General features: G+C 46.9%; 5 protein-coding genes across 5 annotated transcripts; 3 read left to right on the top strand and 2 right to left on the bottom strand.

Annotated features, from left to right (window-relative positions):
- Positions 1–1,028: 1,028 nt before the first annotated feature.
- FVEG_10998 (hypothetical protein) lies at positions 1,029–2,701 on the bottom strand (the record flags this gene model as incomplete). The annotated part of the gene is made up of 5 exons (XM_018900160.1): positions 1,029–1,873; positions 1,932–2,131; positions 2,187–2,437; positions 2,482–2,549; positions 2,608–2,701. 5 exons carry the CDS (start codon positions 2,699–2,701, stop codon positions 1,029–1,031), a joined length of 1,458 nt encoding a protein of 485 aa, XP_018758394.1.
- A 784-nt stretch (positions 2,702–3,485) lies between these two features.
- FVEG_10997 (hypothetical protein) lies at positions 3,486–4,995 on the bottom strand. The gene is made up of 3 exons (XM_018900159.1): positions 4,780–4,995; positions 4,063–4,730; positions 3,486–4,006 (listed from the first exon to the last, which is right to left on the bottom strand). The coding sequence occupies exons 1-3, from the start codon at positions 4,814–4,816 to the stop codon at positions 3,662–3,664; spliced, it is 1,050 nt and encodes a 349-aa protein (XP_018758393.1). The 5' UTR covers positions 4,817–4,995; the 3' UTR covers positions 3,486–3,661.
- A 1,158-nt stretch (positions 4,996–6,153) lies between these two features.
- Positions 6,154–8,096, top strand: FVEG_10996 (hypothetical protein). The gene is made up of 4 exons (XM_018900158.1): positions 6,154–6,726; positions 6,790–6,828; positions 6,875–7,139; positions 7,196–8,096. Exons 1-4 carry the CDS (start codon positions 6,198–6,200, stop codon positions 8,013–8,015), a joined length of 1,653 nt encoding a protein of 550 aa, XP_018758392.1. The 5' UTR covers positions 6,154–6,197; the 3' UTR covers positions 8,016–8,096.
- A 189-nt stretch (positions 8,097–8,285) lies between these two features.
- FVEG_10995 (hypothetical protein) lies at positions 8,286–9,621 on the top strand. Its single transcript, XM_018900157.1, has 2 exons — positions 8,286–8,873; positions 8,933–9,621. The coding sequence occupies exons 1-2, from the start codon at positions 8,352–8,354 to the stop codon at positions 9,584–9,586; spliced, it is 1,176 nt and encodes a 391-aa protein (XP_018758391.1). The 5' UTR covers positions 8,286–8,351; the 3' UTR covers positions 9,587–9,621.
- Positions 9,622–10,845: 1,224 nt separating this feature from the next.
- Positions 10,846–12,173, top strand: FVEG_10994 (hypothetical protein). Its single transcript, XM_018900156.1, has one exon. It carries the CDS (start codon positions 11,284–11,286, stop codon positions 12,004–12,006), a length of 723 nt encoding a protein of 240 aa, XP_018758390.1. The 5' UTR covers positions 10,846–11,283; the 3' UTR covers positions 12,007–12,173.
- The last annotated feature ends 1,553 nt before the right edge of the window (positions 12,174–13,726 follow it).

Below are 13,726 nucleotides of genomic sequence, written 5' to 3'. Positions count from 1 at the left end.
TAAACCTTGCATACACAACATCACCTGAGGAATTCACAAAGCTGGCACGCCGGTTCAGCGACTGAATTGTAGTATGTTAATATAATAAAGGTTAAAATGTCTTAGAAGTATTTATAACAGATAGTTGTTGTAAATGCTCTTTTTATATGAACTTATATTAACTCGCGATCTTGTTGCATTTGTCGAAACATTATAAGAAGTGGTCAGTTCTTAGCTTAGTTTACGCGCCAGGTTTTAGACATTGCAAGCATATGCCTGCCTTGACAGGGACACAGATTAGTCTTGAATGAGCTATAAGGTTTGAACAATTCAGGTAATGGATAAATACGAGTTTGAGATAAGTTACTCTAGTCGAGAGAAAAGGGTTAGTCTCAGGATCGCATGACATGTACAAGAAATCCATTGCTCAAGGAATTGTAAACAATAAGACTCATGCTATTAGTATTTAACTAGTAGACTCGCCATGCAATCACCTTCCTGTCCTCATCATCACGAACTCTCTCTATACTCTCCCATCAATCCTTAAATTATCACGCATTATGCGAACTGTTGCAGTACTCGCTCTCTTTGCCCAACTGGCGACGTGCGCCATATTCAACATCACAGGATCGTGCGCCAACAGCGAAAACGGCCCTGTTTGCGTCATTACGAAGAGTGTAGTTAACCCAGCTACAGTTTGCAACGGGAAGGCTGGGGCGTATGCAGGAGACGGAATCAATGGCATGACGAGCTGTACTGGAATTGGTTCCCCTTGCACTTATGTTTGGCGATGTTAGACGTTCTTCCTCAACATCAAACTGGTAAGTCTTAAGTTAAATAAATACCTTGCTTCATATACTAAGTATTTATACAATAGCGAAGACACTGAATTCGCTTTCGGACCTTGGTATATAATCAGCTGCAGGTCCTGGCCTACTCCCTGTTCAACTAAAAGCAACATTGCTTTCGTTTGTCTTCCTGTATATCCATCAATCAGAATCAACATACTCATCTCTTGCTCTTTCTCCGTACCATAAAGCTTTCCCCGATCACACAAAGTACCTCCAACGTGGATCCTTTTCACCACGGGTGATTTCTGAAGTAGCAACATCCTCAGCCTTTAGTTCAACACCTTGTGCCTCGTTCTTGGTACGGTTCTGCTTTCTCATCCAGAATCCCAAACCCAATGTGAAAACAATGCAGGTGACATTGCAAGCTGCTGTGCCAATCAGGGTTGGTGCATAGCGAGGTGCATAAGTTGTTCTGAAGGTCCCAGCAGATAGAATACCACCGAGATTACCGAGACCTACAAGCAGACCAGTCGTGGCAGCTCGTGAGTTCTCACTGAGATTGTTGTTGTTGTGCCAGCTGTGGACTAGACAACTCGGAATATATGCCCCAGCACACAGCATAAAACAGGCGAAGTAGGCTACTCCAATGTGCGCTTCCGCATCGATGGTGGCGAGAATCAGTAAGCCAACGAGGCTTGTAGAAAGACTGCCAACGATATGCAGTGTTCTTTCTCTGCGGCGATCGGAGCTCCAGGTAACCGCGAGAAGAACTAGGAATCCTGCAACGTTAGGGGGCACAGTCAAAAGGTTTGTGATTACTGTGTTATATCCCAAACGGCGGATAATAAGCGGCAGGAAGTTGGAGGTGGTGGAGAAAGCGACGGGGTATGTCAGGCTGATGACACACCATACGGCAAATTTCCAGCTGTTCCAGCTCTTGAAGCATTCTTTGAGGTTGAACTCCTCGCCAATAACCCCGCTTCCATCGCGCAGGGCTCTTTGTCTTGCAACGTGCTTCTCTTCTTCTGACAGAAACCAGGCACTTTGAGGGTCGGCGGGAAGCCACCAAAAGGCGAGAATTCCCAAAATCACAGTCATTGTACCTGCAACACTCTGGTCAACAAGATATACTCCAGGGTTTGTTTTTTGGCCTTCGCTCACCTTCGATTATGAATAACCACATCCAACCATGAACGTGAGAGACCTTGATCTGAAAGACGCCAAACGAGATCAGACCCGAGAAAGCGCTAGCAAGCAGCGCACTACCAAAGAATATCGCAATTCGAAAGCCAAGCTCGCCACGCTGGTAAAATAGAGTCAGATAAAAGACAGCACCAGCAAAGAAACCGGCTTCAAAAGCACTGTGGGCTGTCAGGGCAAGTTCATACTGAATATCCAGAGGCTTTAGTAACTTACCCCAACAAGAGACGGATGGCTAACATCCCTGCAAAGTTCTTACAGGCAGCTTGCAACAAAGCCATGGAACCCCAGCCGACCATGAGGGACGGCAACATGATTCTACCAGAGAACCTCTTCAGAAGCAGGTTAAGTGGGAGATCGCAGAGACCATTGGGAACATAAAAGAGGAGAATTAAAAGTGAGAACTCTTCGCCCTTGAAGTTGAGGTCTTTGCTCATTCCATCTGTCTCGGCATTTCCCAGGTTACTCTGGTGCCGTTAGAAGAGTCACTAGTATCTGGGGCAAGACTTACTCTGTCAACAGCATTGAAAAAGTACATGACGCTCAGATATGAAAGGAGCCATGCACCCATCTTGCGCACTACTTAGTGTTAGCATGGGACGTGTTACCGATTCTCTTCGTATGGACGGCAACTGACAGTAAGATCGCTCAGCAGCTGCATCGACAACAATCTGGGAACCATTTTCCTGGTCAAAAGCCAGAGACTCATGATGCTTGTCGTCAGAAGCCATTGCGATAATGTTTGTGTCGGTTATAGCCTAACAGTTATTGTGTAAGACTGAAATCTTCAGTTGCTGGTGACGCATGCTATTTATCATTGTGCGAGTATCGTCCTTTGTTCCGCCAGTTTACTGGCTATATCAATACGGTATCTGTAACCGATACCAAGATTCGCAAGCCAATGATCTTGAATCTCGGCGGAGCGGACACGACTCAATCCCAGCCAGCGCATTGAAAGTGGGCTTCATATGAGTGTTCGTAACCAGTACATGTTTCTTAATTGGCTGATATAGCATCTCAGGGTACCGTTTACTTGGCATGCTACAGTAACTTGCCATCGAAAATGGGGGCACCTGGTGTACGATCGTCGCATCCGACAGCTTTATCTAAGTGGGGAATAGCATGGGAGATAATCAAGAGCCGTCCCAACAGTTGTTTTATCTCCGCCTTATCCCCAACCCACCACTCGCGTATCTATCTGGGAGCTCACTCACAATGTCGTACGAGGGGACTCTTCTACACAAGGCTCTTGATGGTTCGGTTCAGGCCCCCTCGATGTGTCGTATCAAATGTAATTACTGGCTGGTGATAGGCGGGATAAGTCCTATCATGATTGGTTCAATTAGTTATCTATTGTGAGTCTAAAACGATGAACCGGGTTACTTATGAAACGTTCAAGTCAATGGGAAGTATTTGTGGTATGTCTATCCGTGTATCGATAGACGGAATCTTTATTGACGAAATGCTGAATTTTCTACTGCTGAAATTGAGTTCCTGCTTCAGATCTGTAAGGGGGCCAAATATTAAACCGATGGCTCAGGTCGATCAAGCAGGATTGACTAAGAGCATCTTAGCCTATAATTTATTATCTTCAACATACCACAATCTATTACTAGACTAGGTCGACCAAAAGAACCATTCAACAGTCAAGACATAGAACAACATATATATAGTAATGATACAATAATACATCAAGCTGCAACCTGCTGAAGAGGCGTACTTTCCACCTTGCTCTCGGCTTTCTTCTCCAAGCCCTGCTTGTACAACTGAGCCCTTCCGTAGGACTCAGCATAAGACGCGGAGACGACCTCCTCAACAGTCGCTGGTTTGAACTTGGCCTCCTCACCGGGTGCTTTGCAAGTCGGGATACAGTCGACAACGTAGTCGGGATTACCAGATACAAAGACAGGGATAGAGTATCTCTCTTTGCCAGTCTTGTTGATGACTCGATGGACGTTGCTCTTGTACTTCTCGTTTGTCCATCGAGCCATCAGGTTGCCTAGGTTGACGACAAAAGCTCCCTTGGTTGGTTGGACCTGATAAAGAATTGTCAGATCTCCGTCTAGGTACAACGAGAAGTGGTGAGACTTACATCAATCCAGGTGTTGTTCTTTTGATCCCAAACTTGTAGCCCATCGACATCATCCTGAAGAAGCATTGTGATGGCGCCGAAATCGGTATGAGCTCCGATTCCTCGAGTAAGCTTCTCGTCAGCATCCTTAGGTTGAGAAGGATAGTGGAGGAGCCTCATGGTAGCAACAGCGCCATCCAGGAAAGTACTGAAGTAGTCTTCCTTGAGATCAAGTGAGAGTGCTAGCACTCGCATAAGATCAGAGGCAAGGCTGAGTGTTGACCTATAGTAATCCATTGTCTGGTACTTGAAGTCCTCCAAGTCGTCTCCCAAGGCTTCAGGCCACTGGTTGGGGCCACTGTTGAGTTTCTTATTGACGAAATAGGGGTGAGACTTGGGAATTTCATCGCCGATGTAGAAACCCTCTTTGAGTTCTGGCTGAGTGCCTTCCTCAAGGATCTGTGACCTCAACATCTCATAGCCACGGTTCCAGGTGTTGTTATTTTTGGAGACCTTTTCCTTCTCCTCCAAAGGAAGGTTGAAGAGCTTTTTGGCGCACTGCAGGGCTTTGGTTTGCTTGTCGACAGGGACGGAATGACCCAGGATCTGGAAAAATCCATTGTACAAACAGCTCTCACGAACCTGGTCTACAACCTTTTTCTTCTCCGCTGGGTCTTCAGAATAGAATCCTAAGTAGTTTAGACAGGTAGTTAACAAGATTCGGCGGTCGCTGCTTACCTGAGAAGTCAATGATAGGAATCTCAAGCTTCGCCATGATGTATTGTAGGTTCACGTTGATTGGAATCTCGATTGATCTGTCAGTCTGTTAAGCAATGTAGTGGAGTGATAAGTAAATGATGCCAGACGTAATTTCTAAAAGACTAAATATATCTACATTAATGGCGTTGAGGTAAAAACAACCCACTCTGGGAGCGAAGCCCTCAAATCCAAGCCACTTGCTTACTGTTCATGATCGGAAATTCGGAGACCTCCGGGATCACCCCCAACTTTGCATTGTCAGCATAACTTGCATTAAACTGAGATAGGCTTGAATGCGGGGTTTATGAGTCGAACCCACCCTTGATCCTCAAAAGTGGGCGCTCTGTGATAAGGACCGTCAGACTGTCAGGAGACGAATTCCCGGCAGTGATCGGAAATTGCCTAGAGGATTGAGGGTTGCCACGCTCAGGACATCAAGCTTGTCGGTCCGTTGTGCAGCAGAACAGTAATAGATGAGGATATGCTGGATGTTGGTCCTTGACTTTGCAAGGTTTTCGCCGTAAGCAGAAACATTTACAACAAAGAGAAACAGTGTATCAAACCAGTAAGTTTTGCTTTATCTGGGTTATTCAGCTTTTAAGGCTTTAGTCATAAGTAAATAAATACATAATAATTATTATCCTATTGATATAGTTTATAGTATTTTATTATAGAGGTATAGTTTAATTTTATTAATAGAAAATATTTAATATTACCTGGCTTTAGGGTAACCCTAATACTGCGTTCTGTCTTGTCTCCTTATATATTTTTCCTTATCGCGTGAATTCCGCCCAGGTCGTTTAGTTAATAATAAAGAACATATAAGCTGGTAATGTGTGACATCTGTATTGGATACCTAATGTGACTTTACTGGTAGATATCAGCTAGAAAAGAATACCGTTTTAAGATATACGCTGCGCTCCGGTATATCGGTTAAGCTGTTTATCCGGGGGCCATTCCCCTAAAAGGTACGCAAGGATTGTCATCAAGGCACAGCCGAATTTCAGCTGGGTCTACGGTCCAATCAAATCTTGTGGCCAAATGGTGATGCGCTGGCATCAATTGCACAGCCGAGGCGAAGGAAGCCAAATAAGCAAGGAAATGCTGGAAATGAGATTGTTTTGCTCGCCAAAACAGTGAAACTAAACCTCCTTCTGGGTAGATGGATCGCCGGGCAAATTACAGGCTTGTTGCTTGGCCCACTGCGTTCACGATCAACGGGGCTAAACTCTTTCCAGTATCAACGTGCCGCTCTCAGCCTTACAGCAGGTATGATGTCAAATTGCTTGGCGACGATACGGCACAGCAATGTGAAGAATCCAATCTGTATTTAAGGGTTCAAGACTTGCCCCACGAGATTATACAAAAGCCACCGAAACTCACAGATATTACTTAATATGCGCTTTGAATCTTTGGCCTATATGGGCCTGGCTGGCTCTGCAACAGCCAGCGTCATCCTCTCGAACGATGTTCCTCTTACTGGTCCCTCTTTTCTCACCAACTTTGACATTTCAAAGACAGATTTCCTTAATGAAGCCAAGGAAAAGTTCCCATCTCTGGTTGAAGAACTCTTCGACACTAAGATCTTGAACAAAACAGACCTCATTTTCGCTGTTGATGTCTTTTCAGCTTCGACCAATGATTCGCTTTACAGCTACTTCCACGTCGGCGATACATACAAAGATACTCTCACAAAGGGAAACCTGACTGAGGATACAATCTTCAGAGCTGGCAGCGTGACAAAGGTCTTCACTGTGTATGCTATTATTGCCAAGGCTGGCATTGAGGCATTGAGCTATCCTGGGTCCATTTTCCTGCCCGAGCTCTTGGGTAATTCGTCTAGCAGCCCACTGGAGAGAATTGACTGGAGTGAAATCACTGTGGGGGCCCTTGCTACACATCAGGCTGGCACTAGTGGCCCGGGACGTGAGTCGACGAGGACGCCGAGGACGCCGAGGACGATCCACTGAATGCTGACTTGACTGATAGAGTACCTTACGCCGGATACCGACGGGGCCGATCGCGAGGGTGAGTATGGTACTATCGCGTATGTGAAACTTGCTTACAAGACCAGCGTTTCTTGAATTTATGCGTGATAAACAGGTCCCCACGATGGGCCCTTGGCGAAGTGCACTGTATTCGGATGCTGGCTTTGGAGTTCTGACTCTGATTCTCGAGCGACTCACCGGCCAAGAGTACAAGGACGCAATTGCAGACATCATCTTTAAGCCACTTGGAATGAACTCTTCCTCTGCAGTTGTCCCTAATGGCACAGATCTGGATGCCGTTGCCCGGACTGGGCTCAAGTCCTGGGGCACCGATGTCCCTATTGTAGCTGGGTAAGTCAAGCCTCTGAATTCAATGCCTTGCTGCTGAATTACGCTAAAGAAGAAAGATCTGGTGGCATATATTCCTCTGCCAAAGACCTCCGACTCGCAGGCCTCTCTATCCTCAATTCTGACCTCCTCCCATCTTCCACTACTCGCGAGTGGATGAAACCTCGCAGCAGCACAGGTACTCTTGTCGAGCTTGTCGGAGCTCCCTGGGAAATCACGCGTCTCACCCTCCCCACCGGCCCTGATTCCAACCGCACCCGTGTATCTGACCTATACCTCAAGGCTGGCGGCACTGATGACTATACCTGCTTCATCGCTCTCTCACCAGACCACGGGATTGGATTTTCAATTCTGATTGCTGGCGACACTGCCACCCCTGCGCGTTGGCCACTTCGAGACGTCACGGGAACAACCTTCATCACAGCAGCTGAGTACGCCGCGGCAGAAAGTGCCGACAAAAACCTCACCGGCACATTCGTCGTCAAGGGCTCCAAGACAACAAACATGACCATCGAAGTCACCAAAGGGGAGCCTGGATTAAAGTTGAAGTCGTGGTACGTTGAAGGAAAAGACGTAGTTGATGATACCTCATCGCGCCTCTACCCAATGGGTCTCTACTCCAACTCTCGCTCTCTGGCCGCACAATACAGCGTCAAGGGTAAGTTTTCTACAGCTTTCCGCGTGGTTACTGGGCTTGCCCCTCCAGCACCCCGTGCTGCTGTTGAGGGTGGAAAAGGAGGACTGTTTGATCACAGTCAGGCTTGGATGAATATTGGATTCTCTGGGACGGCCGATGAGCTCATCTTCAATATGGAGGATGCAAGAGTTGTTAGCATCGTCAGTCCCTATGATGGAGCGGAATTTGTTCGAGTAGACTAGAGAAGACAGACTTAATTATGTTTCATGTTAGCTGGATAAATTGCAATGCTGTAGAATAATTAATTTCTCTTGATTAATCACGCGCTTAGGTGATAAGTACGTTTTGCCTCTCCTCTAGGTGATAACTTGACCTGTAGTTATATCTGAACCGTAACCACATTCTTATCTGGGTTAGTACCCCTCGTATTGAAAATTACTAAAGATCTTCAATTGGAAAGCCGCTTTGAGTTTGGGTAGTGCGGCTGAAATGAGGCATTTATATTAAAGGTACTGTTAAGATAATCAGTCCAATGCATAATAAACTTCACGCAACAAAATTAAAAAGACTAGCTCTTCATGGTACTTACAATTGAGTCCCCCAAAGATCGGATCAGCGCGGCAGCAGCTGAAAGAGAGCGACTACTCTCGGTTATTGCTGCCACTGAAGATACTGCAGCCACTCTAACCCAGGTCAAACTCGGCCTTGCTGCCCTTAAAAACATATGGTATGATGCAGATGCTTTATACAGCGAATTGTCCGCTCGTCTCAGAACGGAACAGAAGGAATTTGAAGATCTACGAGACAGCCACATAAGAAAGTTCTTTGGTGGTTCACAGTATAACGAGAAGCTCACAAAGGAGGAGAATGACGTGGTTGGGTTGCTGGAGTGGCAGGCCAAGGCGGACAAGACGCGCAAAGAGCTCAAGACCCAACTGGATGACATGAAGGAGCGAAGGCAGAAGTTGGAACACATGATCGAGCAACGCGTGCAAGCCCTGAATGATCTAGATAAGCTTCATGCAGTTGTCTTCGACGGGCCTTCGCCAGATAATACTGAAGAAGATAAACTCGAGGCAGAGATGAAAGCAGCTCAACAGGTAATATCCCGGATTGCTTCCTATCGTTCTCTTTAGGGCACAGCATTGACATTCTTCAGATATTTGATCCCATACAGAACCGCTATAGCCAAGTAGCTTCAGTGGTTAACTACATCATAATGGCTCGCTCACGTGTCATTTTCGCCGCCGGAAGCGCAGCAAAGGCGCTCAAAATTTCGGAATCGGATATCTTTGATCTGAAACCCGGAGCTGGAAGAAGGGCTAATCGCCACTTCAATTCCGCTGTCGCTGACCGGAAAGAGCGAGAAGAGTTGGGCTTGGTCCGGCGTAGTCTGGCCGAGGCTTCGCAATTCCTCGCCCTGGCTCACGAGCTTGATCCCGAAGTCGGTGGGTTCATCATGCCCAAGGTCGCAGACGGGAAAAGCGCTGCTGGCAGAATAGATGACTGGATCAACACACCCGTGACTGACTACCTGTTCCATCGGGAGATCAAAGCAACGGCAGAGGGTATAGCTGCGGCGGGCGCGATTGTAGACGAGGAGCTGCGATTGGCAGAGGAAAAGAAGAGCGTATGTACTGAAAAGAGGGATATTGCGGGTAGAGAACTGAAACAAACAAGAGAAAATCTGCAACAGCTACGAGCCCGGATCTTTGAAGATGCTGTCAATGGTCAAGGAAGCTCGACAGCACCGTCTTATGAGAAAGCGGCAGCAGATGAGCATCCACCACAATATAAAGAAACAGAACCTTGACCCTTTAGTTATAGATAATACAGGCCATCGACCGTTAACAATTACTTAATCTGATGATGTGGGTATCTAAGTATATAATTAACCAAAGATATTTAGATTGATTTGTACTATATAGAAGGACAATCCCCTCATACACTTGAGCATGTACCCATTATTTGAACTGAAGCCTCGCTTCTCTGAGCTTGCAGCAATCAACATATAATACAGCATCAGTGCTACACCTCTAGCAGTCGGTGAATATCTCACTTTTATCCTCGGTGTGGGAGGGAGTCCTTTTTTCTTCTCTGGCTTTATCGTTACCGCAGTCGGGCATCTACTACGCTGTGTGAGTCTGGCTGAGATTGCAGCTGTATACCCCTATGCCCCAGGTAAGAATTGGATAGAAATAAAGTGTCCTTACAGCTAATGTCTAGCTTCTCGGCTAGGTATTCTGGACAGCTAAATCCTACAATCCTACTGACAAAAACCTGTTATCCCTTAGAGAGCCCATATGTTATGACTCAACCCTAGCGCTTGCGAGGTAGTTTTATGGAGCTACTGAAATATGCGAGTAATGAAGGCCGAATGGGGATATCAGGTTATCGAGGGTGTTCAAGTGGAGTAACCCCTAGGCTGTCTTTTGTCCTTGAGCCTCCAGGCCGCGATCGGAAGATCAGCCGTACAGTAGTCTCAAACGCTATCAGAACCAGTGCCGCCTTACCCCAGAAAGGAATATAAGGGGAATCAGAGCATAGGGAAAGTAGGAAGGGAAGTGGAAACTGCAAAGGGATTCGAGGGCAGAACGCACAAATGCCGTATTAACTCAAGATACAATGCTAGCCTCGCCCTATAGATACCTTGCCATGAGAATCTTGAAGTTTTAGTACAAGTATCATAGCATTGAAGCCTAAACTTGGGTAAAAGTCACCTACAAGGCATAGCTAAGCTCTGGAGTTTATAGAGTCACTAGGAACGGGCCTCCTGCCGCTGCAGCTAGTTAGCCTTGTTTCTTGACCGGTGCACTAATTTTAATGCTCCTTGCACTTTAATAGCCCAAGAAAACCCTGATCCATGACTGCATCGTGAATTGGCTGGCACAAAAAATTAGCATGTCGCTCGAAACCCCTGCGTCGTGCAGACGCGTGTTTAGCCTGGGAAGAATTGATAGGCAAACCCCTCACCCTGCTACAACCAATACGTGCAGCAAGTGCCCAACCTTTTCAAAAGCGGTGTCCCCGTATGTCTCAGCCTTTACAACTTGGCGTCTATCACTGAAGATCCAGGAGAGTCATTGTATAATGAAGTTCTGGAGTGTGTTTCAAGCAATCATTACAGTTAAAGACTACCCGATTGAACAGATGGACGTGCACAAGGATCTGCTGAAAGCCTCGCGGCTTCTAGGGTCAATCTGCCGCCGGTGAGATTGGCGTGCCTACCTTGCTCGATAGCGCTGTATCACTCATTAGCCTGGCCGATGGGTCATGTCATGGATATGATGACAAGGGAACCAAACACTGTCATCAGCCAGCCGCCATTCTGCTGTTCTTCGAAAGGCCAAGCGATAATAGCCATTCTTTTCTTTTCTTTTCTTTTTTAGAAAAAGAAAAGCGGAGGTAATTAGATTAGTTATAAATACAAGAGAGACCTTGACCAAAGCAGCTTGTGCGAATCGCTGAGTTAGGTCAACATCAGTTATACTCCTTCAATTCCGGCTTTATATGATCATTTTCCCTGTAGCCTTAAGCGCTTGGCTTCAGGAAATCTCGCTTTTGAACCCAACCGTCCTGAATCCCAGCTGCAAGCTCATCACCATGGACTCTTGCCATATAATGTGCCAGTGCCCGAACTGTCATGTCGAGGCTAACCACTGGGTACCTTGCACATGCCCTTACCCGTCGCCCCCTGATGAATCTTCTTCAACACATGCGTCCCCTAACTCTGTATCTTACCATGATGAGGAGCCTACAACATCCTCTCCTGCCGCATTCGAACCCAATCAAAGTACCAGTGGTCCCGACGAGGCAGTCAACTTCTGTTACGGGGAATGGTCAAAACACTATCACGGCTCCCATACACCAATGGATTATGTATCACTCAACGTGCTGATCGACTCCGAACCTCGGGATACTCAGACAGGAGATCATATCCCCCATCCGACATCGGGCACATCTTCGAAGTCCGCATCCCCCTCGCGAACTGAAGACAATCTTTTGACCAAAGAGGCTAAGGGAATGAGAAGCGCAGCGGAAGAATTGGAGGATCTACGTCCTGCAGATATATTCCTTGTTGGATGTAGGCTGAGCGACATGAAATGGAAGAGTATCCACAACAAATACAGTGAGATTTGGGAAGCTAAAGACGAGGGTGCCTTGAGGGCGCGGATGAATAGTATCACAGATGAGAACCCTGCGATCAGGGCCCTTCTTGAACAAAAGATCTAATAAAATCTTTAGGGTAAGCTGATAAGTGTACTACTGTAACTGTATGGCAATGGGATTAATGGGTTTTCTTTACCGTTTAATTGTCGATGGAAACTGTCTCTACTAATCATTATTCGCTGCTTGTATAGAAAAATATATTTTGTTAGTTAATCCACCATGGTGTCCAAGTTGTCTCCGACGGTTTGAGCTCTTAGCCGCAAGTCTCAACTCCACTATGACATCGACGTCTAACTGAGATGAAAAGCTCCGATGGCACGAAAAACAACAAAGAAGCGCTAATGAGACTTCCCAAACGAGAACACACACCTTAGACATTTGATTTAGCACATTTTCACTGTGTGGCTTGATCCAATGTTTACTGGAGTGCAGTATAGAGTAACTCCTTCTTGCGACCAAATGGAAACAAAGAATACGGAATTTCTAGAGGAGGAGTTTCTCCGAGATGATCTAGCCTGTTTCATCTCGTCGATTTGACAGCGCGCCTTTGTACGCCACATATCCACATCTTAAGCTCGCGCGATACCATCAGAAGGTTTTATTGGCTCGGACAACCTGTAAACAACACGCGTAACTGGTGCTAGGACAATGATTTGTCCGCGGATTCTTGCTGTTGCATGAGGGAACCATGAGAAAGGCAAGCGGAGAAAATCAGGTGGGACCACAGCGGAGGAGGTTCCTGATGCGGGCGTTGGAATCTGATGGGGTAGATATGTAAGCGCTGGCTTGCTTCCTGGGCCGCTGATCTCAGAAGAACCTTGCTGACACTCCATCCTGTGAAGCGTTTCCTCAGCGGTCTCGCTAAGCGTGCTGTCAATAAATTTAGTTCGCTTTGCTCCCGCGCAGTAATTAAATGGGATCAGTAGCCTAAACTCCAGGCACATCCTGGAAGAATGTTGTAAAACGATGGCCAGAACCATGCACCCGACTTGTAGGGGCTGAGCGAGTACGGGATAGTGCTTGATACAGCGTGTAAACAGTCTTTGCTATGTAAAGGCTATCGCAAATTTGACAGGAGATCCAGAAATTACATGGCATGCAGGGGCAGCACACCGACGGGTGAAAGCGCGACCTTGCGCTTGGTAGATGTGACGGAGCGTCAGGGCAAGATAGATATTCGAACGCCTGGCGAGGGGGAGTGCGAGGGTCGGAGACACCTACTGCAGTCGACAGGATGTTATCTGCACACCCTCATATGTTGTTGTCTCGAACAAGCCAGTTGTTGTCTCCGTGCCATGAACCGGTGACCAGGTAGCTAACCGACACGAACACGTTGAAGCCGGTGAATGCAGCTGAGATCTGCTGCGGGTCGACCTTAACCGTCACGTTATGGCTAGTGTGGAAAGCCTCAGTCACAAAGCGTGCGAGTTCTGTGCGGTGAGTTTGTTCTACCCCTGCCTTTGCTGAACAATAAGTGAGTTTGGCAAACAGCATAAGCGGCGGCACATCACCAAGAGTCCATGTCCTGGTAAACTTACGATTCAGCTGACAACAGGGCGCCCGCCCGTGGCCCCGATAAGGCGTTAATTTCGGGAGAGAAGCCCACATGGGGCGCGAACCATGGCTTAGCACGAGAACTCACTTTCTCTCCAGGCCAGAGACAGGACTTTTAGAAGGTCAGCTCTCAGTTCCCTAGCCTCATTTTGTTCCCCTAGCAAGACACAGTAGATTGATCAGTCGATTGTTGGGATGGGGAATCAAGTCGACACATTCATTGGACCAC

This window comes from Fusarium verticillioides, chromosome 9 (assembly GCF_000149555.1).
Source record: "Fusarium verticillioides 7600 chromosome 9, whole genome shotgun sequence".
NCBI lineage: Eukaryota > Fungi > Ascomycota > Sordariomycetes > Hypocreales > Nectriaceae > Fusarium > Fusarium verticillioides.
The sequence above is the reverse complement of the archived record's forward strand: the minus strand, read 5'-3'. Positions and strand labels throughout refer to the sequence as shown.